The 23,391-nt window shown below is 41.7% G+C and overlaps 2 protein-coding genes, 1 long non-coding RNA gene and 1 other non-coding gene across 4 annotated transcripts in view; 2 read left to right on the forward strand and 2 right to left on the reverse strand.

The window, feature by feature from the left end:
* LOC116667138 overlaps positions 1-23,391 on the forward strand; it is a 72,685-nt gene that overhangs the window by 27,230 nt on the left and 22,064 nt on the right. The window lies entirely within an intron of this gene.
* On the reverse strand, positions 182-8,303 carry IFIT3 (interferon induced protein with tetratricopeptide repeats 3). The gene is made up of 2 exons (XM_006187995.3): positions 7,960-8,303; positions 182-2,125 (listed from the first exon to the last, which is right to left on the reverse strand). Exons 1-2 carry the CDS (start codon positions 7,971-7,973, stop codon positions 673-675), a joined length of 1,467 nt encoding a protein of 488 aa, XP_006188057.3. The 5' UTR covers positions 7,974-8,303; the 3' UTR covers positions 182-672.
* On the forward strand, positions 3,162-3,237 carry TRNAN-AUU. The gene has a single exon. It is a non-coding gene; the product is annotated as a tRNA-Asn (tRNA).
* IFIT2 (interferon induced protein with tetratricopeptide repeats 2) lies at positions 14,558-21,878 on the reverse strand. Its single transcript, XM_006187994.3, is given in 3 exon segments — positions 14,558-17,034; positions 17,036-17,231; positions 21,632-21,878. Coding segments are annotated over 3 exon segments (1,407 nt in total). The 5' UTR covers positions 21,637-21,878; the 3' UTR covers positions 14,558-15,828.

The following is a 23,391-nucleotide window of genomic DNA, read 5'->3' on the forward strand; positions in this document are numbered from 1 at the left end:
TTCAGGGTGAGGGTATTAGCACCACGGAGGAGCTAAAATGGGTATGTTGAGAATAGCATGGTATGTCTGTAGCAAGTACCCACCATCCCTAGAAGAGAAACTTTGGGAATTAATGTTACTCTGAGTCACACACAAACCACACAATTAACTCTATCCTGAATTAAAATTTTAAAATTTCTTGTAGCATTACTATCAAGAATATGTATTTATTATAGTATCACTATCAAAAATACATATTAATACATAGCCAAAGCCAAGAGCAAAACATAAGGAATATTCAGGCATTGGTTAAAAGCTAGTCTTCCAGGAGGCCCAGAAGGTTAGATGGTAATGAGATGAAGGATGTGAGATTCTGTTGGCAGTAGTCACCAGTTATGACCCTAGGAAAAAAGGTAGAAATTGGGACTATGTGGAGAACTGGGGGTATCATGCAGGCCTGAAGCACTGTTTCTGCTAGTGGTTCGTCCTAAGGCCAGCAGACTTAGAGAACAGTATATGGCTGGTATGGACAGCGAAGACAGACATGAGAAAACAACTCTCTAAAAATGTGCCTTAAAGCAATAAACAAGACCGTCTTGCTCAGCAAGCTCAGATTGGGAAACTCCTGCCTTCCCATGCTTCTCTGCATCATGGCCACTGTTCCAGACTCCTTTCCTTCCTCTCTGTTCCAGCTCAGGGCTTGGAGAGCTCTCTGAGAGTAGCACTGTCTGCACCCTGGCCCATTTCCTCACTGCCTTCTTCAAGCTCAGATGCTGGCAGGAGAAAGCTGCCTATGCCTGAAGGTCTGTTCCTTAGTAGGCGGCCCAGTTCCCTCTCATAACATTCAGCGGCTTGCAGAAGATCTCCATTCATCTTGTGAATTAATCCTTGCAGATACCAAGAATTTGGTGCATTTTGTGGGACCTGATTTTCAGCTACATTCTGTAGTTGGCATTTCATCTTTTCCTCCTCAGTTGATTTTGTGCCTATGGGCAATAATGTTGGACATCCAGTGTCTTCAGACCTCTCATGATACTCCTGAGAATTGCAATAATGCTGAGGGAGTTGTTGCCTCTCAGTGTTGGGGAGCTCCTTACTGACAGCTAGCTGATAACAGTCTCTCATTTCCGGGAGCTTCGTGAGATCACTATATGCATGCAGAGGATTTAGACCCTTCTCAATGGGTTTATTCATGTAGTCGATAGGAAGTTCCCGAAGTTCTTCAATCTTCTTCCTATTCCCATTAGTTTCAGAGTCTCCCGTCTTCTGAATTTGTTTGCCTTTTTCCCTATAGCAGGACGCAATCTGGTGACAGAGGTGGCTATCGTTTGGCATAGATTCCAGTGCCCTTAGCAACAATTCAATAGCTTTGTCTAGATCACCTTTCTTTTGGTAAAATTTGGCTGCATTGCGAAGGACATCTGTTTGGCGAGGAGCTTCTTCTAGGGCCTTTAAAACCAACTGCTCCCCCTCAGTGTCTTCATTCATCTTCTGCAGTGTCAGGGCCAAGAGAACTTTGATATACTGATTGTCAGGGCTCAGCTCAATGGCCTTCTTGAGAACATCGACAGAGAACTGCTGCTGTGGCTTATCATCCAGACTGTACATCGCGATGGCCAGTCCAGAGGAGAATTCTGGGTCATTGGGCTTCCCTTCCAGAGCCTTCTCAAAACACACTTTTGCCCTTTCGTTTTGTTTTCTTCCACACTTTAGCAGTGTCCACCCTTCTTCACAGTCAAGCTCAGGACACTCAATACTGTAAGGATTTGAAAACTTCTCGCATACTTGTTTCACCTTGTCTACATAAACCTGAGCTTCTGAGAGTCTTCCCAGGTGGTAGTAGACCCAGGCGTAGTTTCCCCAGGTGACCAGACTTCTGACTTCTGCCTGGCTGGTGCGCTCTTGCTGGATTAACTCTTCAGCTTGCCGTAAGCATTCCAAGGCGGCTTCGTTCTGACCATTTAAGTGTTTTATGTAGGCCAGCAAGTTGTACATTGTAGCTCTGAACTCAGGCTTTAAAAATTCAATCTGGTTACACACTCTGTCTTCTAGATCATGCGAGACACTTTCTTTCTTAAATAAGTTCCATGTGAAATGGCATTTCAGCTGCAGAAGGATTCTCTCCAGAGAATTCTTGTTGACTTCACTGTGGAGAAAATAAACATAGTCACTGTGATATGCACCTGCCAAGCATTGTACCCTGTGATGCAGTTATGGGTTATTTTGTGTGTCAACCTGACTGAGCCACGAGATGTCCAGCTATCTAGTTACACATTCGTTCTGGTCCTATCTGTGACGGTGTTCTCAGAAAAAAATGAGCATCTGAATCAGTAGACTGAGTAAAGCAGATTGTCCTCCCCAGTGTGGATGGGCAGCATCCGATCTGTTGAGGACTTGAATAGTATAAAGGCATTTCAGTGTTTCAACACACGTTTATTGCAGTTTACTGTGCAGTTACCATGCAGTTTGCACGCACCACTGAAGTCTTATCAAGCATCTTTTCTGACCAGTATTATTCAGCCATAAAGAAGGAGGAAATCCTGCCGTTTGAGACATGATTGGATCTTGAGGACATTACGCTAAGTGAAAGAAGCCAGACAGAGAAAGACAAATGCTGCATGGTATCACTTATGTGTGGAATCTTAAAAAAATAAAACAAAAAAACTCATAGAAACAGAATAGAAAAGTGGTTGCCCAGGGTAGGGGATAGGGGAATAGGAAAAGGTTAATTAAAGGGCACAAACTTCAGCTATTATACGATAGATAAGTGAATAATGTCTGAAGATATAATGTAAAACATGGTGACTACAGTTTGATAACACTGTATTACATAATTGAAATTTGCCAGTGATGTGCACTTTAAATATTTTATACTTTTATATGTCAATTATACTTCAATAATGATGAAATTTAAAAAAAGAATTAGCTTGGAAATTCTTATCATTTTTTTCTTCTGTGTAGTTTAGTTACATAAAATAGTATGGTTTCCTCCCCCTTTAAATTTTCAGTACGTATTGATTGTATGTTAACTGACATATTTAAGTGTCATATATAGTTGACATGTTCATGATAATGTTAACATATTTGACTTAGTTGATAAAAATAAAACATTTGAAGATAAAACTGATTTAATTAAAAGAACTTAAAATACTCTTGCCTTTTCAAAAACCAGTACTCCAGGGGCAGGTTATAGCTTAGTGGTAGAGCACGTGCCTATTAGCATGCACGAGGTCCTGGGTTCAATCCCCAGTACCTACACTAAGATAAATAAATAAAAACCTAATTACAGCCCACCCAATAAAAAAATAAAAGTTAAAAAATATAAAAAATTAGAAGACAGCTTAAAAAAAATACTCCAAACCAAAAAAACAATACTCCATTTGACAGTTTCCTCACTTACTAATTTATCTCAGATGTGTTTTTGAAAGTTGCTCTAAATATTCTTTATGTGTGTATGTATAAAATTTAATAAATTACTAAATAATACATTTAGAAATGTGAGGGGAGGACAAGCAGGTAGGTTGATGGCTGCAGTAACCTGATAAAGAGAATGTCTAAGTTCAGGTGAAACAAGAGGAGTTGGCCATTCATGGGGGCATTCTTGCCCTTCCTACCTGGATGTTTGGGGTCTGGTAGGAAATATTGGGGAAGTGGTAGTGCCTCTGGCCCAGGAAGAGATTGTTCTCAGCCTCAAGCTATAGCTGTGGGGTTTTGCTGACCAAAGCAGATAAAAATAGCCCTGCTAGTCCTTAGGAAATACCCAGAATCAATCCACTGACAGCCTTTCCTCCTCCTGCTGACCTGTCTGGAGGCTGACAGCCTGTTGCCACATCTCCTTCCAGGGTCTATTCAAAGCCATTGCTAGAGTAGAATCTTGAAAGTTGCAGAAAGAGGCCCTGTTTAAATGATAAGAGTAGGAGTTTCCAGGAAAATCTCAGGGAGCTCAACCATGGATGTTCTGGTTATGTTATCATGGAGCATATGACCCTGTGAAGGGACAGGCAGACCTCATGCCCATTTGGTTGTAGGCACTACCCCAGGAACCCATCACTTCCAAAAGTGAGCCAAGGAGCCCTCCAGAGCAGTGATTCTCACACTTCGTTGTGCACGAGGACCAGATGAGCTGAGGATCGTATTAAAATACACATCAGGGATGCTGCCTTTGCAGCAACCTCCCGGGGATGTTAGACTCAGAACCCACCGTGAGTAGCAAGATTTCAAGAAGACTTCACTTTTTGGCAATGATTGCCAATCACCAGTTTCTCATCCCTAAAACACCCCTTAAAGAGGTAAGCGTTGCTTTATGGCAACACCCCACCCCTCCCACTCCCTACCCACTTTGGGCTTCCTCCATTCATATTTGCACATGTACAATGCGGAAAGCATCTGGTGTGTATCTAAAGTACCTGTTGTCCCCTTTAAATATGTATTTTTCCCCCTAGGCCTTATTTCTGTTTTATTCTATCAGGATTTCAGAATGCAGGGCCCAATAATTTGCATTCTGTTAGAGCACTCAGGTTGGGTGTGATGCTGGGCTTCTGCCACATAGTTTGAGAGACTGTGCGACACTTACTCCCTGTTCATAGTTTACTCGAGAGGTCTAGCATGTTTGTAAGATGATGACTCAGGCAGACATATTCCCCACTTCTGAAAGAGCAAACTTCAGGGCACATGTGACCTCATTATGAATTGAAGTTTTATCATGTTGAATTCATCCTTAGCTCGTTTGCTGAGAAGTAAGCATGCTTTTAAAATAACCACATCAACCACAACAAAACTCGCAAAGCTCTGACTGAGTCCTTTCAAACAGAAGAAACAAAACGGGTTCAGCGCCTCCAGCAACTTTCCTCCAGGCCCGGGCCTTCACTGACTAGGTTTTGTCTGAAAGGATCTGAGACCTTTCCTAGGCTCTCCCCACAGACCCCATCCCTCTCCAGCTGCCAGCTCTGCTGGGAGCACTTCCCTCAGGGCCTGACTCTGTAAATCAGAAAGAGCCACAGAAGTAAAAATGCATGAATCTTCAAGAAGACAGATTTATGATCAAATGCATATTAATCTATTAGCAAACATGGAATCCACATAATTCAGGAAGCTGCACCCAAGAACAAGATTTGTAAGAGATTCTCAACTTCTCATCAGAGAAGCGGGGAATTTTTACCTCATGAGGGCTGTTTCCTTGCAATTCTGAAAAGCTGGGGTTCAGGCTGATTTTATTTTCTCCTTGTGGATGACAAGCAGATATAGAGGAGGTTTCCACTCAGGATGCTAGCTGCCAGGTCTGTGCTTTTTAAGACAGGAAAGAAAATCGAAACTGGGACAATGCTATCAAGATTCCAGCTGGAGAGAAGCTGAAACTCAGCCTTGGAGAGCTGAGCTCATTCTCCACTGGGAGTGTATTCTATACAGATTCCAAAACCATGTGAGAGTTTGAAAGAAGGCATTATAGATGCCACGCAGATTATAATCCTTCCTCACAGAAATTTGGATGCAGCCTGAGGGTGGGCTTGGGCTTGGGCGTCTGCATATTTTTTATAAGCACCCTGGAAATTCTGTTGCAGGAGTCCCTGTTCCACGTTTTGAGAAGCACTGTCCTGGAGGTATTTTGAAAGGCAGTTTCCCATTTACTTGTGGGAGATCATGTAGTGTATTAAACAGCATGTCACACAATCTAGAGTAGAGGAAAATAACCATAGGGTACCTGGATTTCAGTTATCTCTTTGACCGGCTTGGAAACATTTCTTGAAGCACATCATTTAGCTTTATTTCCTCACTTGTAAAATGGCCTGGAATAAATTTCTCTTTTTCTTCCACCCAAATTACAGGGAACTGTGGCTTAAGGAGATCCACTTTTACCTTTATTTAAGGTATGCCTCTAGGTACTCTAAGGAGTGATCCTCACTCTCCAAAGGGGGACCCTAAGGGCCTAGTCCTTCTAGTCCCTGCCCCTCCTCTCTAACGTGAGCATGATTAAAAGCATTAAGACATTTCACCCTGTTGGCCTTTGTACACAGAGCCAGAAGATGCTCAGCACTGGAGTTCAGCACCTTAGTAATGACCCTGCTCTGACACCTACTTTCTATATGATCTCTTGGCCAAGTAATTTGCCCTCTGAGCCCTGTTTTCCTCATCTAGAAAATAAGGCTAATAAAAAATAATAGTCTTTCCTTTCTAGGGCTATTAGGAGGATGGTATGAGATAACACATGTACAATATTTGACAGAGTGCACTTCCAACTACTGATCACCTAGATACCGTTACCTCTGTGATCACTGGTATGTCAGTGTTATAATTTTAACTGAATTCTGAGCGTGTGAAGCAGGGCAACAGAGTTCCTCAGTGGGTGGGGTGGAGGAGAGCACTTAGCAGCAGGTATGAAATGCTTCCCCGGGTGGTTTTCCCCTTTGGCAATTTTTAGCACAGCTGGGGAGGAGCAGCCCAACCTGCCCCAGTCCCTCTGGCCCCTGGGAACAGGGCACCTTGATGTGGGCTTCAGGACAGCATAGTCCAGACAGCCTCCCTCAGACTGCCGCAGGTCAGTGGCTCTGGTCACACCCAAGCGCAGGCACTGCCAAACTTAGGCAGACTGGCTACCCGGGTGTTGGGCAAGGCCAGGTTCTTCTGGTCAGTCCACCCATGCAGACACGATTAACGTCACTCATGACCAGGAGCCCAACATATAGGAAAGGGTGACCTGAGGCATTTGGCAATGAATCCCTCTTACCCACCCCATCCTCAAACACGAGCCTGCAGTGTATTCGGGAGCCCTTGGATTTTCCTGTCCTCACTCCCCAAGTGGGTACTACGATGCTCCCTCCTCGGGCATTTAACCCTTCAATCCCTTCCCGTGGGTGTTTGTTGGGAAAGTCTTTTTTTTCTTTCAGTCTGTCTTTCCTGATGGTCTCTCTTATGGTAGAACTCCAGCAGGTCTATGTGCATTTTTAAAAATCACATTCATTAAGATTATTTTACATACAATAAAATGCACCTATTTTAAGTGTACAGTTCAATGAATTTTGACAAATGCAAATACCCAGTAACTGCCACCACTATCTCCTTAAAGACTGTTTGCATCATCTCCAGATATTCTCTTGTGTGCCTTCCTAGCCAAGCCCAAAGCCACCTTCCACCACCCCAGGCAACCAGCACTCTGTTTTCCTTCACTAGTGATTAGCTCAGTATTGGGAAAGAGATTAGGTCATTATGTTTTGAAGAGAAATTATTTTCTGCTGCTCACCAGCTCTCATTACAGCAATAAAAATGAACTCTAAGGGGGAAGATAACAGCTCAAGTGGTAGAGCACATGCTTAGCATGCACAAAGTCCTGGGTTCAATCCCCCGTACCTCCTCTAAAGATAAACAAATAAATCTAATTACCCTCCCTCAAAAAAACAAAGCAAAACAACAACAAAATAAACTCTAAGCATTGGGTTCATTTTCATATAAGGAATGGAAAAAATGCCCATCTGTAAGGATTGTTTTTTTCCACTTCCCACCTTGAAGTGATCAAACTTTCAGGGCAAAAGTCCCCTCAACATGAGTTGGGTTTGCACTACCAATTCTATCTTTAATAATACCTGTTGAAAAGAAATGCTTCCTTTTAAAATGACAAAAAGAAAGCATCTTAGTCCTTTCAAAGAAAACACCAGAACAGCCCTCAAAGAGTAATTCCCTTAGCGCCAACTTTGAATCGGCAGACTTTGAGCCTGAGTGGACCTAATCACTTCTGCCAAGCCTCCCTTTCGTCCAGCTCCTGGCTCCCAAGTCCACCCAGGGAAGCTTAGGGAGTTTGTGTACATACACGAGAAAAAGACACAGAAGTAAAAACTGCCCATATTGGTAAAGGCACGTTTAGTCCACAAGCAACAGGAGGGACAACTCAAGAACTTGCCTGCACCAGAGAAGCTCAGCTTGCAATTTGGTTTAAAAAAAAAAAAAGGTGGAGAGTGCTTGCCTTGCTCAAGTGTGCTTGCGCGTTCTTACCTCACTGATGTCATGATGGTTGTCTCTTCTCTGCTGTTCTGGCCAAGCCGACTTGTTCAGAAATCTTTTGAGTCTGCCTGAAGGAGATGCTGAAGGAGCTATATAAAGGGGATGCGGGGTGGGGGAAAGGCATCACCTGATTCTTCCTCCCTGCTTCTGAGTGCCCGCCTTTATGAAAGGGAAGAGCAACTGGAAAGTGAAACTAAGTTAAAATCGAGAGGAGGAAAGGAAACTTAACATTGAGGTCTGCCAAGACTCAGCAGAAGTAAAAAGTTTAAAATTATGGCTCTGAAGATACAGTTTGGAGGAAGGTGAAAGCACTCCCAGGAATCTGACCCTAAATCTAGGATGTGTCCCAAGAAACTGCGTTTTTAATAAAGTCTGGAGGAGATTCTGATGTGGGGTTTCCGGGAGCACATGATGTGAAGGACTGCTCCAGAAATATTTTGTAAAAAGGAAACTCAAGTAAATACTTTGTAAAGTCAAGTAAATTTACTTGTAGGAGATGATCTGTACTCCGAGACCTGGATTTAATTCTGTGTGTTCATTTTACTAGCTCTGGAATTATCCATGAGTCAGATCACTGAGCTTGAATTTTTTCCCCCATGCTAAATACAGGAAGCCAAGCTCTGAAGTTACACTGAGCACTTTAACTCTCTGAGGTCTAAGGCAATCATTCAGCTATAAAATAGGAAATAGCAACACATGTAATATTGCTGGCTAGCTGCCTAGCTGATAAATTTAGGTATTTATAATTTGAGCTCTGAAGGAGTGATAATGCCCTGAGAGATTTTAAAAGTGAATTTATTTTATTTTTAATTTTTTGAGGGTTAGGTAATTAGGTTTATTTATTTAATGGAGGTACTGGGGATTGAACCCAGGACCTCGTGCATGCTAAGCACTCACTATACCACTGAACTGTACCCTCCTCTACTCCTGAGAGATTTTTTTTTTAAATAAAATTTTCTGTGATGTAAATATCCATGAAAACATAGGGCGTATAGTTCTTATGGCTGATTTGAAGATGAAGGACCTGTCAGTTGCATAGGAGAAAGGCTCCCTCCATTCTGAAGCTGCAGAAAGTAGTCTTGTGTAACAGAGCTGACACCTATTTGTTTTTTCCCTACAGTGCGAGATAAGATACTTTGAATTCAGAAATTGCATTATGTCTACTGTGCTTTTTATTTTTAATAGCTCAGAATTTAATCTGGGGTAGTGACACAAAATAGTAAAAACAATCTGGATTTTATAATAATGTATAAGCAGGAAAAAGTGACAATGCTAAATGGGACAGAGCTACAAAGATGGTGATATATGAGCAAAGGGGTCAAATCAGGTTTTTACACCAGGCAGGTGTTATTTTTGTGAAGAGTGATTCAATTTGTTATGTATTAAAATGCAAATTAGAACTAGCTGCAGTGCAATGAAATTTCACTGCCTTTTCTTAGCACTTTAATTTTTAGTAGTTCTGTTACAAGTTCAAGTGGGTTAGAGCTGTTTTCAACCCTGCAACTGGGAAAGTCTATAATTCTGTTAGTTGTCTTACTTTGTTGCAGAAAAATGTGTTACAGCTCAGTTGTAACAGCAACCTGAATCCCAGCGAGAGACCAAGCAGCACTAGGAGAGTTGGAGAACTCAGGTTTATTACGCCAGCAGGTCCCGAGAAGTTAACACTCCAAGCTCTGGACTAAGTCTGTAGGTTTACGCAGGCTTTTATAGGCTGCCAGTTTACACTTTGCAACGTCATATGCAAATGAGGTATAATGAAAGTTGACTAATTAGGAATAAGCTTTGTAGAAATGGACCAATCGAGGGAAAGAAATAACCAATCAGGAGTGAGAGAAATAACCAATCAAGAGTGAGCTCCATGCAAATGAAGTACTACAAATGGACCAATCAGAAGTTAGGGAAATGGATCAATCAGGAGTGAAGGAAATAATCAATCAGAAGTGAGCCCAGGGAACCAATAGAACTTTAGGGGCAAGTTAGCTGTTTCAGAGGCAAAAAGTGAGATAGAGCCTCTGGGCCAGGGAACTGGATGCTGCTGGCAGGAGAGTAGTGGCCCTGCCTGGGGGTCCTGCCTGTCTTTTTATGGGGCTTCCTGCCTCAACTTAACAATTTATCATCCTGGTAGTGCTGAAGTGACATACCTTTATATCTTCTATCATATCACCCAGGTAGGAGGGGCCCCTGCCTTTGGCCCTGTGCTTTAGAGGGCCCCACATACCCCAAGCACACAAATATATGATTTTAAAAGAACATACGTCATCTCTGTTACCGAGAATCTGGTGTTTAATCCTGGAATAGTAGGACTTGAGCCTCTAAACATCCAGCCCAGGGAAAATGTATCTTTATCTCTTGCCTTCTTGGCTCAAAGAGAAAGGAAATTTGTCATGAAAGTTTCTATGTTGTGAGGGTGCTGATTTTAGGGACAGACAATACTTTGAAGTGCAGAAATGATCAGAAGTGGTTAGATCAGAGAAAAGGCAAATTTACTGAACCGGCTGAAACCTTCCTCTCAGCCTGAATGCAATAGATTTTTACATTATGAAGTTATTTTCCGGTACCTTTGCACCAGCTGCCCAGTTTCTTGCTTCTCTTCTTGTTCTAATTCCTGGCTTATGAAGCACTCATGAATTAGCATGGTATTTGCAACAGCTGTATATGATGGTTGAATAACATTCTGCATGTGAAGAAATTCATAGTGTGCTTAAACTTCTACACATGTAGATTTAGACTTACACACTGAGTCCGATCTTCTGCTTTTAAACTCTTCATGTGTGTCAGTTTGCTGATGAATGGTTCCTGGGAATGGATATTTAAAAATAATATCAAGTGGAACCAGATTTTCATACCCACACCCTACTCAAAAAGTAGAACACAGAACTTCTCCAGCATGTCTCTTGAGTGCAAGAGTAATGGTGGTACTTAAAGTGCTAGTAATAAGAAGGACACAGCACAGTGCAAACAGACTTAGAGATTAAAAATAGAAGGTAATGAAAGAAAAGCTTGCTTTTTTTATATACATTTATAGCAAGACTACTAATTCTTTTTTAAAACAGCTATATTGAAATTAATTCACATACCATACAGTTCACCCATTTAAAGTATACAGTTCAGTAGTTTCAGCATTTCACAGAGCTGTGCAACCATCGCCACAGTCAGTTTTAGAACATTCTCATTACCCCAAAAAGAAACCCTACACCCCTTTGCTGGCACCTCCAATCTTCCCATCCCTTCCAGTCCCTAGTCAAGCACTAATCTACTTTCTGTCCTTATGGATTTGCCTGCTCTGGACATTTTGTATAAATAGAATCATATAATATGTGACCTTTTGTGACTGGCTTCTTTCATTTAGCATAATGCTTTCAAGTTTCATCTATGTTCTGGCATGTATCAGTAAGTACTTTATTTTTATTGCTAAGTAATATTCCACTGTATGGCTATACTTTATTTAAATGCATCAATCAGTTGATGGAGCCACCTTTTGGCTATTGTGAGTAAAACTGCTATAAACATTCATGTACAAGTTTATGTGAACGTATGTTTTCATTTTTCTTGTGTGTGTACCTAGGAATAAAGTTGCCGGGTCTTATGGTAACTCTATGTTTAACCATTTGAGGAACTACCAAACAAGGCACTGTGTCATTTTTACAGTAAGGATTTTAGTTAGTTTCCCTCTTTGTGGTCTCCCAAGAAGGTATAGGTTACCGGCAATGAGGCAATAAGGAAGTTTTGTAATTATCAAGTTACTTCCTCCCCCTAAAGAGGCAATGGAGAAATGGTGGAGGGAGGGAGGAAACAGGAGCATATGCTCTCTAGTTGGAACCCCATTTTCCAGGTTGGCATCCAAGGTTGATTGTGCACATGGTAGGGATCCTAATATAGTCCTACGTGTAAATTTATCTTCGGAATTATAGCACTTCCACGCGTCACACTGGAAGCACATTGTGCAAGTCAACCATCGACATGAAGTGGAAGGAAAGATGAAAGCTGTGTGGACAAAGAAAGCTGGGGGCAGAGGCTGATGAATCTTTCACTGAGGACTCTTGAGGCTGGGAAATAATTAGTACAACTTGGAACCCGGTCAGGGGTGAGAGAAATTCTCTTCACTCCTTCATGGGCGCTAATACACTTAATCTTTGACGTGGATATCGGGACTCTTGAGGTGGAAATTAAATACAGAGAATGATGAAATGTATTGAAGCGGTTCTGTGGGCAGAAGACCTTGATGGGTGTCGGTGCTGGAGCGGTACAAATAGCAGGTGTGATCAGATAATTCTGACAGATGTGTTCATCAACACTTAGGAGATACCTTTTGGGGGCTCGTTATTTACCTGGGTAAGTAAGTGAGGGGAGTGAAATGCACCGAGAGAATGTGGTTAAGAGCCAGGGAATTACAAATCATTGCAATTAATGTGGCTTCATTTGTTATTCCTGGACAGTGAGATTTCAGGGACCATGAGCTATCTACATAATTTTCTTCATTGTTTTCCAATAATTTCTGCTCACTTTAAGTCCTCAAATAAATATTAAGTGTAATATGTGTATATGGCATTAAATGTAATATGGCATACATTTCTTTCCTTCCCTTTCTGCACTTTTACTTTTGGGTTCTTTTTCCAGCAAGGGTTTTGGTGGCGTGACAAGCAAGGGCAAGATTACATATACCTGGTGGGTGGTGCCAGTCATCCTCTCTCACCATCAGCATGCCTGTCCGTCTTACCTTCCAATCAGAACGCTCCTGGTTTTTCTCCCCAGGCCCCAGATCCAACAATAAGTTACTCAGAAAAGGTGAGCTAAACCTTCCCCTGAAATGACACTTGCCCAATTCAGTTCAGTGGAATGAGTTTACCTTTGCAGCTGGTGTGGATTGTATTTTCCACCAAGGCCTCTTGAAAAACAAGAGAGGCTTCCCAGCTTTGTGTCTCTTTCAGCTCTTTGCTTAATAGGTAAAACCCTCTCACGTATGTTCAGATTGCCTCCAGGATGGGGCGTCAAAGAGAACTGACAACACTTTCTCATTTCTCCTAATGGACGTCAGAGGAGGAGAGAGAATGTGGGTGGGAGTACAAGATGTGAGCGAGGTCTAACGGAGAGAAAAGCACAGCCTGCCTGCTGCCAGTGTGGGGACAGGGTGTTTATGTGCACGAGGGTGTCTGCTGGTGGTGTCAGGGTGTAAGCTGAAGCCCTGGAATCTTAAAGTTGTAGGAAAAATATTTGTACTATTCAGTGGTCATGATGTCAGACCAGTCTGGATTATATGAAGTCAGTTCATACCCAGTGTAACAATGCATGTATCAGTAGTTGAGTATGGAAGACTTAGGGTACAGCAAAATTTCAGAAAAACCAGACACCCCTGTATATTCCACCACATCTGAGTTGTATATTAATTAAATCAGTGGCTTTTTTTAGGCATCCATACTGTGCATACTAATGATCTCAAGTACACACAACACTATTCTTAATGCAAAATATTCATTATACTATCCATTAGATCTCTAGGACTTATGTATCTATCCGTTGGAATTTTGTACCTTTAAACAATATCTTTCCTATCCCCCAACACCTCAACCCTTGATAACCACCATTTAAATTTAATTCCAATAGTCAATCTTTGCAACCCAGAGAGTGACTGATGGTCTTATGCTGGGTCAGCTGAGTGTTTTGGTTCACACCAACTTTGATGTCTGTTCCAGGTCAGTTAGTGTTTACCTAGAAAATCCCAATTGCCCCAAGCATACCATGACTTTTCTGGTTTCCCTGAAGATTTTCAGGGTTAAATAAAGTTTTATGTCACCTAATGTGCAACATTTCTAATGGGGAAATATTCCGCATTACTGATGTCACGGCCCAAGGCCTTTCACTAGATCCTAAACCACCAAATAATTTCTCCGTTCTGTCACTTTCCTATCATTTTGTACCTGGGCTCATCAAAGCATTTTTGAACAAAGCAGGTCTTCATATTAAGAAGAAATTTCCCCAGTAGTGGAAATAATAAAATTTTCTCCATATGTTTACAATCTACAAATGACAAACGAGCATTCTTTCCTTCTCTTTTGCCTACTCTTTCCCTATCTCTACTGGTGAGACGTCTGTTTTTCCAGTCAAGTTTTAAAGAAATGTATTATTTCTAGCATGTTGTACAGAATCACTTATTTTTTTTATTGAAGCATAGTCAGTTTACAATGCTACATGAATTTCTGGTGTACAGCATAATGTTTTAGTCATACATATGCATACATATACTCCTTTTCCTATTCTTTTTCATTATAGGTTACTACAAGATGTTGAATTTAGTTCCATATGCCATATAGAAGAAATTTGTTGCGTATCTATTTTATATATATTAGTTAGTATCTGCAAATCTCAACTCCCGATTTATCCCTCCCCACTCCCTTTCCCCCCTGGTAACCATAAGTTTGTTTTCTATTTCTGTGAATCTGTCTCTGTTTTGTAAATAATTTCATTTGTGTCTTTTGTTTTTTTTAGATTCCACATATATGTAATATCATATGGTATTTTCCTTTCTCTTTCTGGCTTACCTCACTTTTAGAATGATGATCTCCGGGTCCATCCATGATGCTGCAAACGGCACTATTTTACAGAAGCACTTTTTTATTCTTTGCATGCTGTGTTATGATTACAGGGAGGGCAGAGAAGAGGCAAAAATCTCCCCACGTGCTTTCTGAAGCTTATATTGTGGTTGCCTAACCCCATTGTTTCTCCTAGATATGTTCCTTCTAGATTTGACCTGTTCTCTGCTCTCTTTTTTCAAACTATCTCCCCCCTCAGTTAGATGGGACAATTGAACTCCTGTTGTATAGAGTTCACATAGACAATCCTGGATTGAGGATTGTCTGGGGAGGAGGGGGAAGAAGGCAGGAGGGAGAGAGAGAGGACACCCAGCCCTGTCTAGGCTTTGGTCCCCCAGCCTTTGGATGGACACAGCACAGTAATGTCTATGCAAGGTGTCAGGGAGGGGAAAATATCCCCTTACCCTTCTGGGTTCTTCTGGCTGATCTAATAACTAAATTGACACACAATAAATAAACAGGAGAAAATCAGATTTAATTTCATTGGTATGGAGGTCTCACAGATACAGCCGAAGAAGTGACCAAACTGCCCAGCTTTATACCTTTTAGACAAAGAAATAATAAATGTGTGAGGAATGGACAAGACAGAAACTTAGGCTTGGGTACTAGTTAGTGGAGAGTCTAAGCAGAGTTGATTTACATAGACTTCTCAGTCCTGAGTTCCCTGTTTCTGGCAGTAAGGATGTCTCTTTACCTCCTAATGCAGGGATGGTACTTTTCCCATATGAGATTTATTTTCTGCTTTCAGAGGAGGGTCAGAGTGTTCTTCTGCACTGGCTGTCTCTCAAATAACTTTATGCCGCTCTGGTATATTTTAGGGCAGCCTGCCCTGAACTCCAACACAGGGCCAACCTGTATAGGATCTAAAAATGACTCTGAAGATGGGAAAACATTACAGAAATGGGCCACAGTGTTACAGATGTGATGTATCTGGCTGCTTTATAGAAACGTAATAACAAACCCAAGGCATCTCCCCATAAGGGAATGTCACGGTGCAAACTGCTCCCAAGAGGTCAATTGAGAAATAGCCTCTTTACCAGGGTCCCAGGACCTACCCCCTAATCTAGACCCTTTCCCAGAACTCCTTGAGCGATTCAAATGTTAACACTTGGCCAACAGAATTCTTCTGTAACCCTGACCCAGTACTGTGGCCAGTGTCTTAGTCCATGCCTAGGCCATACCAGTTGTTAAATATTTTGAATGCCAGCTTGGTGGAGGGGTTGAATTCAGCTCCATTCCAGCAGTAGCCCTGTGGGTACCACATTCTGATTCCTCATTTCTCAGCTAAAGATGCCGAAGTGATGAGGTTTCCAGAGTCCAGATCCCTCTCAGAGTTGTCCTCTGCTGGCTGCATTTCTCCATTCAGCTCTTGAAGAAACTCCAAGAGATGCAAAGCCTCAGAGTCTGCTCCATTTTTAGAAAGCCTGGTTTGGGCAATGTTTTTCAGTTTGAGTTTTATCTTTTCTCTCTCCTTTGATTCCTGGTTTATTTTCATGCCCTCTATAAAGGAGTGGATGGCCTTGTCTTCACATTTCATTTGATACCACTGAAAGTTGCCATATCGCAGATGGAGCACCTGTTTGGCTACAGGAGGAAGCACTTTGCTGAATTCTTTTTGAAAGTAATGCTCTGCTTCTTCATACTGACCGACCCATGCATAGAGGCAGGCAAGATAGGAACAGACACGGGAGAGATTGCCATTGATCTCATCAGCTCTCTTTAAATGATCCAGAGCATGTCTTATTAGTTCCTGTAACTTCTCTCTTTTTCCATACATTTCATTCTCTTCCATATTCTGTATTTCCAGGACTTTTGCCCTATAGAAGCACCCAATATGGCAATGCAGGTAGGGGTTGTTTGGCATGTATTTTAGAGCCTTTCTGAGGAGTTCTATAGCTTGGTCCAGGTCACCTTTTCTTCGGTACAGCCTTGCTGCCGCACGAAGCACATCTGTTGCCAGTGGGGCTTTCTCCAAAGCTTCTTCAACTAATGTCTCAGCTTCGGCTTCTTTGTTCATCTTTTGAAGTTTCAGAGCCAGGAGGACTTTGACATACTGATTGTTAGGATTCAGCTGAATGGCTTGCCTCAGAGGGTCAACGGGATTCTGAGGCTGTGGCCATTTACCCAGACGGTAGCTTACGATGGCCAGTCCAGTGGTGGAATCTGGATCCTTGGGATTCTTTTCCAGAGACTTCTCAAAACACACCTTCGCCCTTTCATTTTGGGTTGGTCCACACTTTAACCGTGTCCACCCTTCTTCACAATCCATCTCAGGACTCTCAATCCTGTAGGGGCTGGAAAACTTCATACACACTTGTTTCACCTTGTCTAAATAAAACTTAGCTTCTGAGAGTCTTCCCAGGTGGTAGTAGACCCAGGCATAGTTTCCCCAGGTGACCAGACTTCTGACTTCTGCCTGGTCCTTGTGCTCTTGCTGGATTAACTCTTCAGCTTGCCGTAAGCATTCCAGGGCGGCCTCAGTGTTGGCCTCTGCAGTGTTTTATGTAGGCCAGTATGTTGCACATTGTGGCTTTGAATTCACTGTTTTGAAACTCAACCTGGTTACACACTCTGTCTTCAAAATCATCCAAGGAATCTCCTCTGGCGACCAAGTTCCAGGTAAAATGACATTTTAGTCGCCATAGGCTGCTCTCCAAGGAGTTCTTTGTGGTCTCACTGTGGGCAAAAAACAGACAGATGAACACCTTGAGACGTAGCACAGATTCCCCAGGCAAGAAATGGGGAACCTGAACAGTGTTAATCTCAATCAAAAAAGAATATCCTTTCCTTTTTTTCCTTTCTATATTTTGGCCTATGTGTTAAATACAGGAGGAAGCAGAAACTGGGTGACTGTGGGCAGCAGAAGAATTACGGAGAGGGCAGTGGGCAGGGCTCTGAGCCTGAGACGAGGCTTCCCTGATTAAGGCAGTTGGTGTTGGGTATGCTGGCCCTCAGCTTTTTGCAGAGGCCAAATCCATGGGAACTGATTCCAGTGGAGGTCTGATTTTATGTAGTTTTTAAGAAGGAAGACTATTGAATTACTTTTTGTTTCTGTTCTTCCTTCTTACCTAGCACTTACTTTTTGAAATTGTAGCTTTATCATTTTCTGTTCTTTTAATGGTTTGCCATCTTGATCTTAATCTCCTCATGGTCTGAAATTCAACTGAAATTCAACTCCATCTTGTCCTCTATGTTTTAAATTCCTTAGTTCTCCTTAATTTGTATTTTTTTCTTTTTATTATTTTCTCTTTTCTGTCTAATTATTTGTCATAAATCCTTCATTGATTTTTGTCTATCCGAACTTTTGGAGCTTTCATCAGATTGATTTTGTTTGGTCTTTTTGTTATTTTGATAGTCTGTATTCTCATTTTTTTCCTGAACTTTTCTATTTTAACCATTCCAATCTTATTTTCAACCATTCTTAATTATTACTCATTTTCCCCCTGCTTTTGTATTATCCTACCTCTTAATTTTATAATTATTATTCTGTGTACTAGTATGTCTTCAACTTTTACTTTGGAGTAAAATGTAATCATCCCCACCCTCACTTCTTAACAGGTGATTTCTGTTCTTAACATGTCTCATCGAGTTGATCTACTAATAATTTTGTACTTGCTGTTTTAATTTTCCATTAAAATTTAACTTTTCCCTTCCTGTGGTTTGTTTTTGGAGGAGTTCAGAACAAGTTTCCTCAAAATGTGCCACTCTGGCAAGTGGACTGTTATTGACCTGAAACCAATCAAGAGCCGGTAGATTCAAGAAAAACTGCTCTCTCCCTTAATTGCTTAAAATAGTTTAGAAAGAGTGCCTGGTCCAGGAGGAGAAGTATCACCAGAGATGATTACAGAGAATATGGGCTAGGTGTGGTAAGCTGAGGGGACCTCGGCTGGGCCTGGATGGAGGTCAAGAGTCCTGTGTGTGTCTGGTTGTCTCTAACGGCACCGCAAATGTTTGTTTACCAAATATTTGCTTTTCCCATCTTCCTGTCTTCCTCCCCTTTGAAGTCCCAGACCCCTGCCCACTTCTTCTTAGCTCAGAATGGCATATGAGCCTCAATTGCCTGATTGCCTGTGGGTTTCTAGTCTTATGGAATTCCCATATGTATGTAATTAAATTTGTTTTTCTCTTGTTACTCCGTTTTATGTTAATTTGATTATTAGACCGGCCAGAGAACCAAGAAGTGTACAAGAAAAAAATTTCCTCCCCTGTACTTTATTTTGTGTTTGGTGTGGTTTGGTTTTGTTTTTTCCCTCCCCTACGCTTTCATAAAAGGGGACAAGAAGTACAGCTAGAGAAGGAAACTCACAAGGCAGCGAGCATCTTTCCTTATGGGAAATGCTCTGTTTCCTTGAGGGAGGATTTTGCAACCCTTCTGGGAGGATTTTTCATTCCTTTGTATTGGTCTTCTAAATAAGTAAATAAACAAACAAATAAGTAAAAACCAACCAAACAGAAACAGCAAACAAATAAACAAAAATCCCTATCTTGAATAAATCTGGAGATTGAGTAGGTTAAAATCATTTATTGTTCCAACTTCTTTCTCAATGTTTCTTTTGTATTGAGTCCCTGAAATGTTTTTTTTTCTCACTGGAAAATTTTTTTTCATGGTGTATGTTAATCAACTGATTTTCTATATATTATGGATTCTGACATGGACAGCCAGTAGAAATCTGGGAAGTCATGTGATGTGGCAAGTACCAGTTTTGAAATACTTGTCTAAATGGAAAATTATATTCCCTCATTTTCTTCCTGTCCCCTATCTTTTACTTTTTTATACCCTCCAAGCCCCCCAATTTGATTAGACCAGGGCTGGGCACCCAAACTCAAGTGGAAGCTGGAAATGGAACTGAGATGGAGTGAGGGAGGGAGAGAGCTGGAGTGAGTGAGCCTTCATATGTTAAGAAGAGTGCTGTGCACGCCGAGGATCTGATGGCAAACATATTCTGCATTATATGCTGCAGAGAGAGTGGCCCAGATGCACATGGAGAAGACTGCAGAGAATGGGTCCCCCAAGCTCCCCAGTGCCCTGTTCTCGGTTCTCCCGGGATCATTATTGTCCTGTGCATGGGTCCTATGACCCATTCTAGGAACTTCCAATCAGTTCCTGCTCATGTCTGTTACTTAGAGATGTAATTACCGCAAATAGAATAAATGAAAAATCAGAGGGAAAATAGGTAGGAATTTCTGCTCAGGGAAAAACTGTGTCATTTCAAAGCGCCATGCAGGTCTTAATGAAGAGCCAGGTTGTCTGAGCTTCTTGATGTAACGGGACAAGTGCTGGCCAGGAGAGTGACTCACTTGGCAGCTGACATTGTAATGACAATAGCCTCCCCTTGAGAAGTTCATTTCCCAACTGGTTTCTCTTCCTTCCTAGCGAGGTTACGGGAAGATATTCTTAGCACATGAGCTCTTTAGCTCCTTGCTCATGGTATACAAGGAACAGAGAGAGTGAATATAATTGAGGTGATCTCCAACATATAGTCAATTATGCATTTGCAAGATAAAGACATTTAATATATACACTTATGTAAAATTCCTTTGAGTAGTATTCAAAAGGCATCTGGTTGCACTGTGTGATTTTGAGATTTTTTTTCTACTGGTAAGTCAGAAGCTGGTCCCAGACACTTGCTTCCTGGACTCAGACTTGTGAGATTTGTGCTCCTGATGCCCTTAGAAGTTCCAAATATTTACACAGCAAACAATTTCTTCCCTTGCTTCTTGCCTGGATGAAAGCCACATTATCCACCAGACTCAAAGCCAGTGCTGCCACCACATGTCTTAGTGCAGTACCAGCACCTCTGGGGAGCCTATTAGAAATACACATCCCGGGATCCCAAACCAGACCTACCAAGTCAGAATCTCGGGGTTTGTGCAGCAGTATTGAGCTCAAGTATCTGTCTTTAGCAAGCTCTCCACTTGGATCTTATGCATGCTCAAGCTTGCGAACCACTGTCTTAGACCACAGGAGCAATGCCTGGTGACAATCCCTATAGCTAAAGAATCAAAGAAAATGAAAAGAACTTATAAGTCTGTACTATTATGGGAAAGATTCTAAGGGAAGACCGTGCTAAAATTCTAAAGAATAAGAAGAAGGTTTCTAAAGATTCTGAGTTACTATGGAAACAGAGATCTAGAAATATCTCCAATGATTTTTTTTCCCTATCAGGCAAATGTGCAGACCAGCAGGAAAAATATCTACTTCCTCTAGGAAATAAGGACTGAGGCTAATACCCTTGGATTCTGGAGCTCCCAGCACTGAGCCTTAGGTATCCAGTCTGACTACCTCACCCTCAAACTGTAGAAAATAGAATAGAAAGCTCCTTTCTTACTCAATGAGCTGACACCTTCTCTCCAGGGAAATCTTATGTTTCTGGGGTATGAGAGGATTTTAGAGGTGGGGACTGTTTTCTCCAAGCACTCCGTCTCCAATTCATACTTCAGGTAGGAAGACACTGGCCTATCAGTAGAGCCTTGGGGTGAAAAATACTTGTTATTTTGTCAGCCTAATGTAAATCTGAGATGACTGAGCACATTAAAAGTAAAATCCACCTTAGCATGAAGTGAGGTTGCTACCCTGAGTACGTTTTTAACAATATCTGCTATAAAGAGATCTTTTGTTAAATAAGAATCTTATCAAATGCCCCTCACTTAATCCTGTCAAAAAAGAAACAAAGGAAAGACAGTCTACAGGAGCAGTTCCCCCAGACTCATTTTTAAATAAAGCACCTGCCTGATTAAACATCTCTCTCTTTGCCCTCTACCTTCCTGCCTCACTCCTTTCTGACCTCAGTTCTCAGCTTCCCAGGGGCAGTGAGAGATGCCCATAGGAAGCATGACTGTGTGAGGCAGAAAATAACTTAGGAAGGAGTAAACAAGCCAGTATCAGTAAGACAGATAGACGACCTACAGAGAGAGATGCCTGGAAGTGATAAACAAGACCAACTCTCCGATTCTAAAAGTAAGGCTATAAACAAACACTAAAGCAAAACAATTCAAGAGCATGGCTAGTTAGAGTTTTCCCTCCACAGCAGGATTGATTAGACATTTCCAACACGATCAGAGAAGAGAGAGTCTACCTCATGATTGCTGTGCACGTCTCAGCTGTTCTGAAAGGCTGCTTTTCAGGCTACTGCGCTCGTCAGAAATCCTCCTCTGCCTCAACTGAATGATAAAGAGCCCTATATATGGAAGCACCAACTGGTTCCTTTGCCTAAACAGACTTCAAGAAAGAGAAATTGAAACTGGAAAGTGAAATTGGCAGGGCTCTAAGAGGAAGTGAGTCTTGAGTGTTACGTAATAGCCGAGTCCCATTCCCTTCTCCCCCATCCGCAGTAGTGAGTCAGAACTACTTTCTTCTTCTTCTTCTTGTTTGTATTTATTGAGGTATAGTTGATTTACAATGTTGTGTCAGAAGAACTTCTTTGTGAATTGTACTGATGTCTTAGATCAGCTGCCATCAAGGGAGCCCAACTTGAAAAAGGATACATTTACCAAGCACTCTGCCTTATGATTGCAATGTTAACCCATCTTCACTGTCTACCCTTATCACCAATATGACCTGCAGGTCACTGTAAAGGGCAGTTATGTGATTTCCACAGGGCAGGGGGGTTTCATCTGTTTCCCTTACTGCTGAATCTCCAGTCCCTGTAGTGATACCTGGCACATGGAAGGCATTCAAAAAGTAGTTGTTGAAATGAATGAATATATGATTGGAACCCTGGGCTCTGATGTCATTCTGTCTGGATTTGTAGCCAGGCTCCATTTATGTGCTGTGACACTAGAAATTACTGAATGTCTCCATGCTTCGGTTTCTTCTTCTGTGAAGTGGGGATACCGCCACTACCGTGTGATGTTGTGAGGATCAAATGGGTTAATGCATAAAATGCCGTTAGAATAGTGCCTGGAATATAACAAGTAAATGTTAGTTTTTGTTATAATTAATAACTAAAATCACTAACCAAAGAAACCAGAAGATACATTTTGATGTTTGCCTTTTTCAGAGCTTTAGCTGACATCCCATGTTCCATCATGATCACTAACTGAAGCCAAACAATTCCTGACATCTCTCTCCATTTTTGACTTCTGTGAGCTCCATATTTTGAATCCCCTGGGTCACCTTGGTAGTCAGCATCTGCACACTGCAATTGGCAGCCATAGTGGTTTGTTAGGATAGAGGAAATGTGCTTCATCCTTATTCATACCCTTAATCATAAAGGGATCACAATGTGCACAGACCCAAGGGGGGAAGACCCAAAGATACCACACTAGATATCTTTGAGGTCAGGGAATTACACGGAGCGTAGGTGAAACGTTTTCTCCGGTAAAACTGAGGTTGCTGAGGCAGGTTATTCAGTTTTGGGGAAAGTGTAATTTATCTTGGATTTTTCTGCCTAGTGTAGGGTCGAAGCAGAAGTTATGCTTCTTGGCAATTCCCTATCCTTTTATTAGGAAACAGCTAAGCCCATCCCAGTTGGGAACCCTTACTTGTAGGTCTCACTCATGAGTCACAAGTTCTCATTCTGTTTTCAAGTTCTGTTATGTATTTATAGAAATGCAGGTTAGATGTACAAGAAATGCTGAAATAGGAAACTGGAACACTGTGGATTTTGTTCTGTTTTTTTTTTTTTAATTTGCATTCTGGAAAACTAGTGAATAGCAATGTTTTAATCTTATTGATCAAGGTCCCAGCTGGAAGAAGTACAGGGAAAGCACAGGGTCACTGTGTTTAGAAATATGCAGAGGTACTGATTTACCCTTCAGAAATCTGTGTGGTCAGTGGCCGTGTACAGTGAGTCAGCTGATCTGGCAGCTGGGCTAGTGCAGGAATACGTGGTGT

Source organism: Camelus ferus, chromosome 11 (genome assembly GCF_009834535.1).
Source record: "Camelus ferus isolate YT-003-E chromosome 11, BCGSAC_Cfer_1.0, whole genome shotgun sequence".
Lineage (NCBI taxonomy): Eukaryota > Metazoa > Chordata > Mammalia > Artiodactyla > Camelidae > Camelus > Camelus ferus.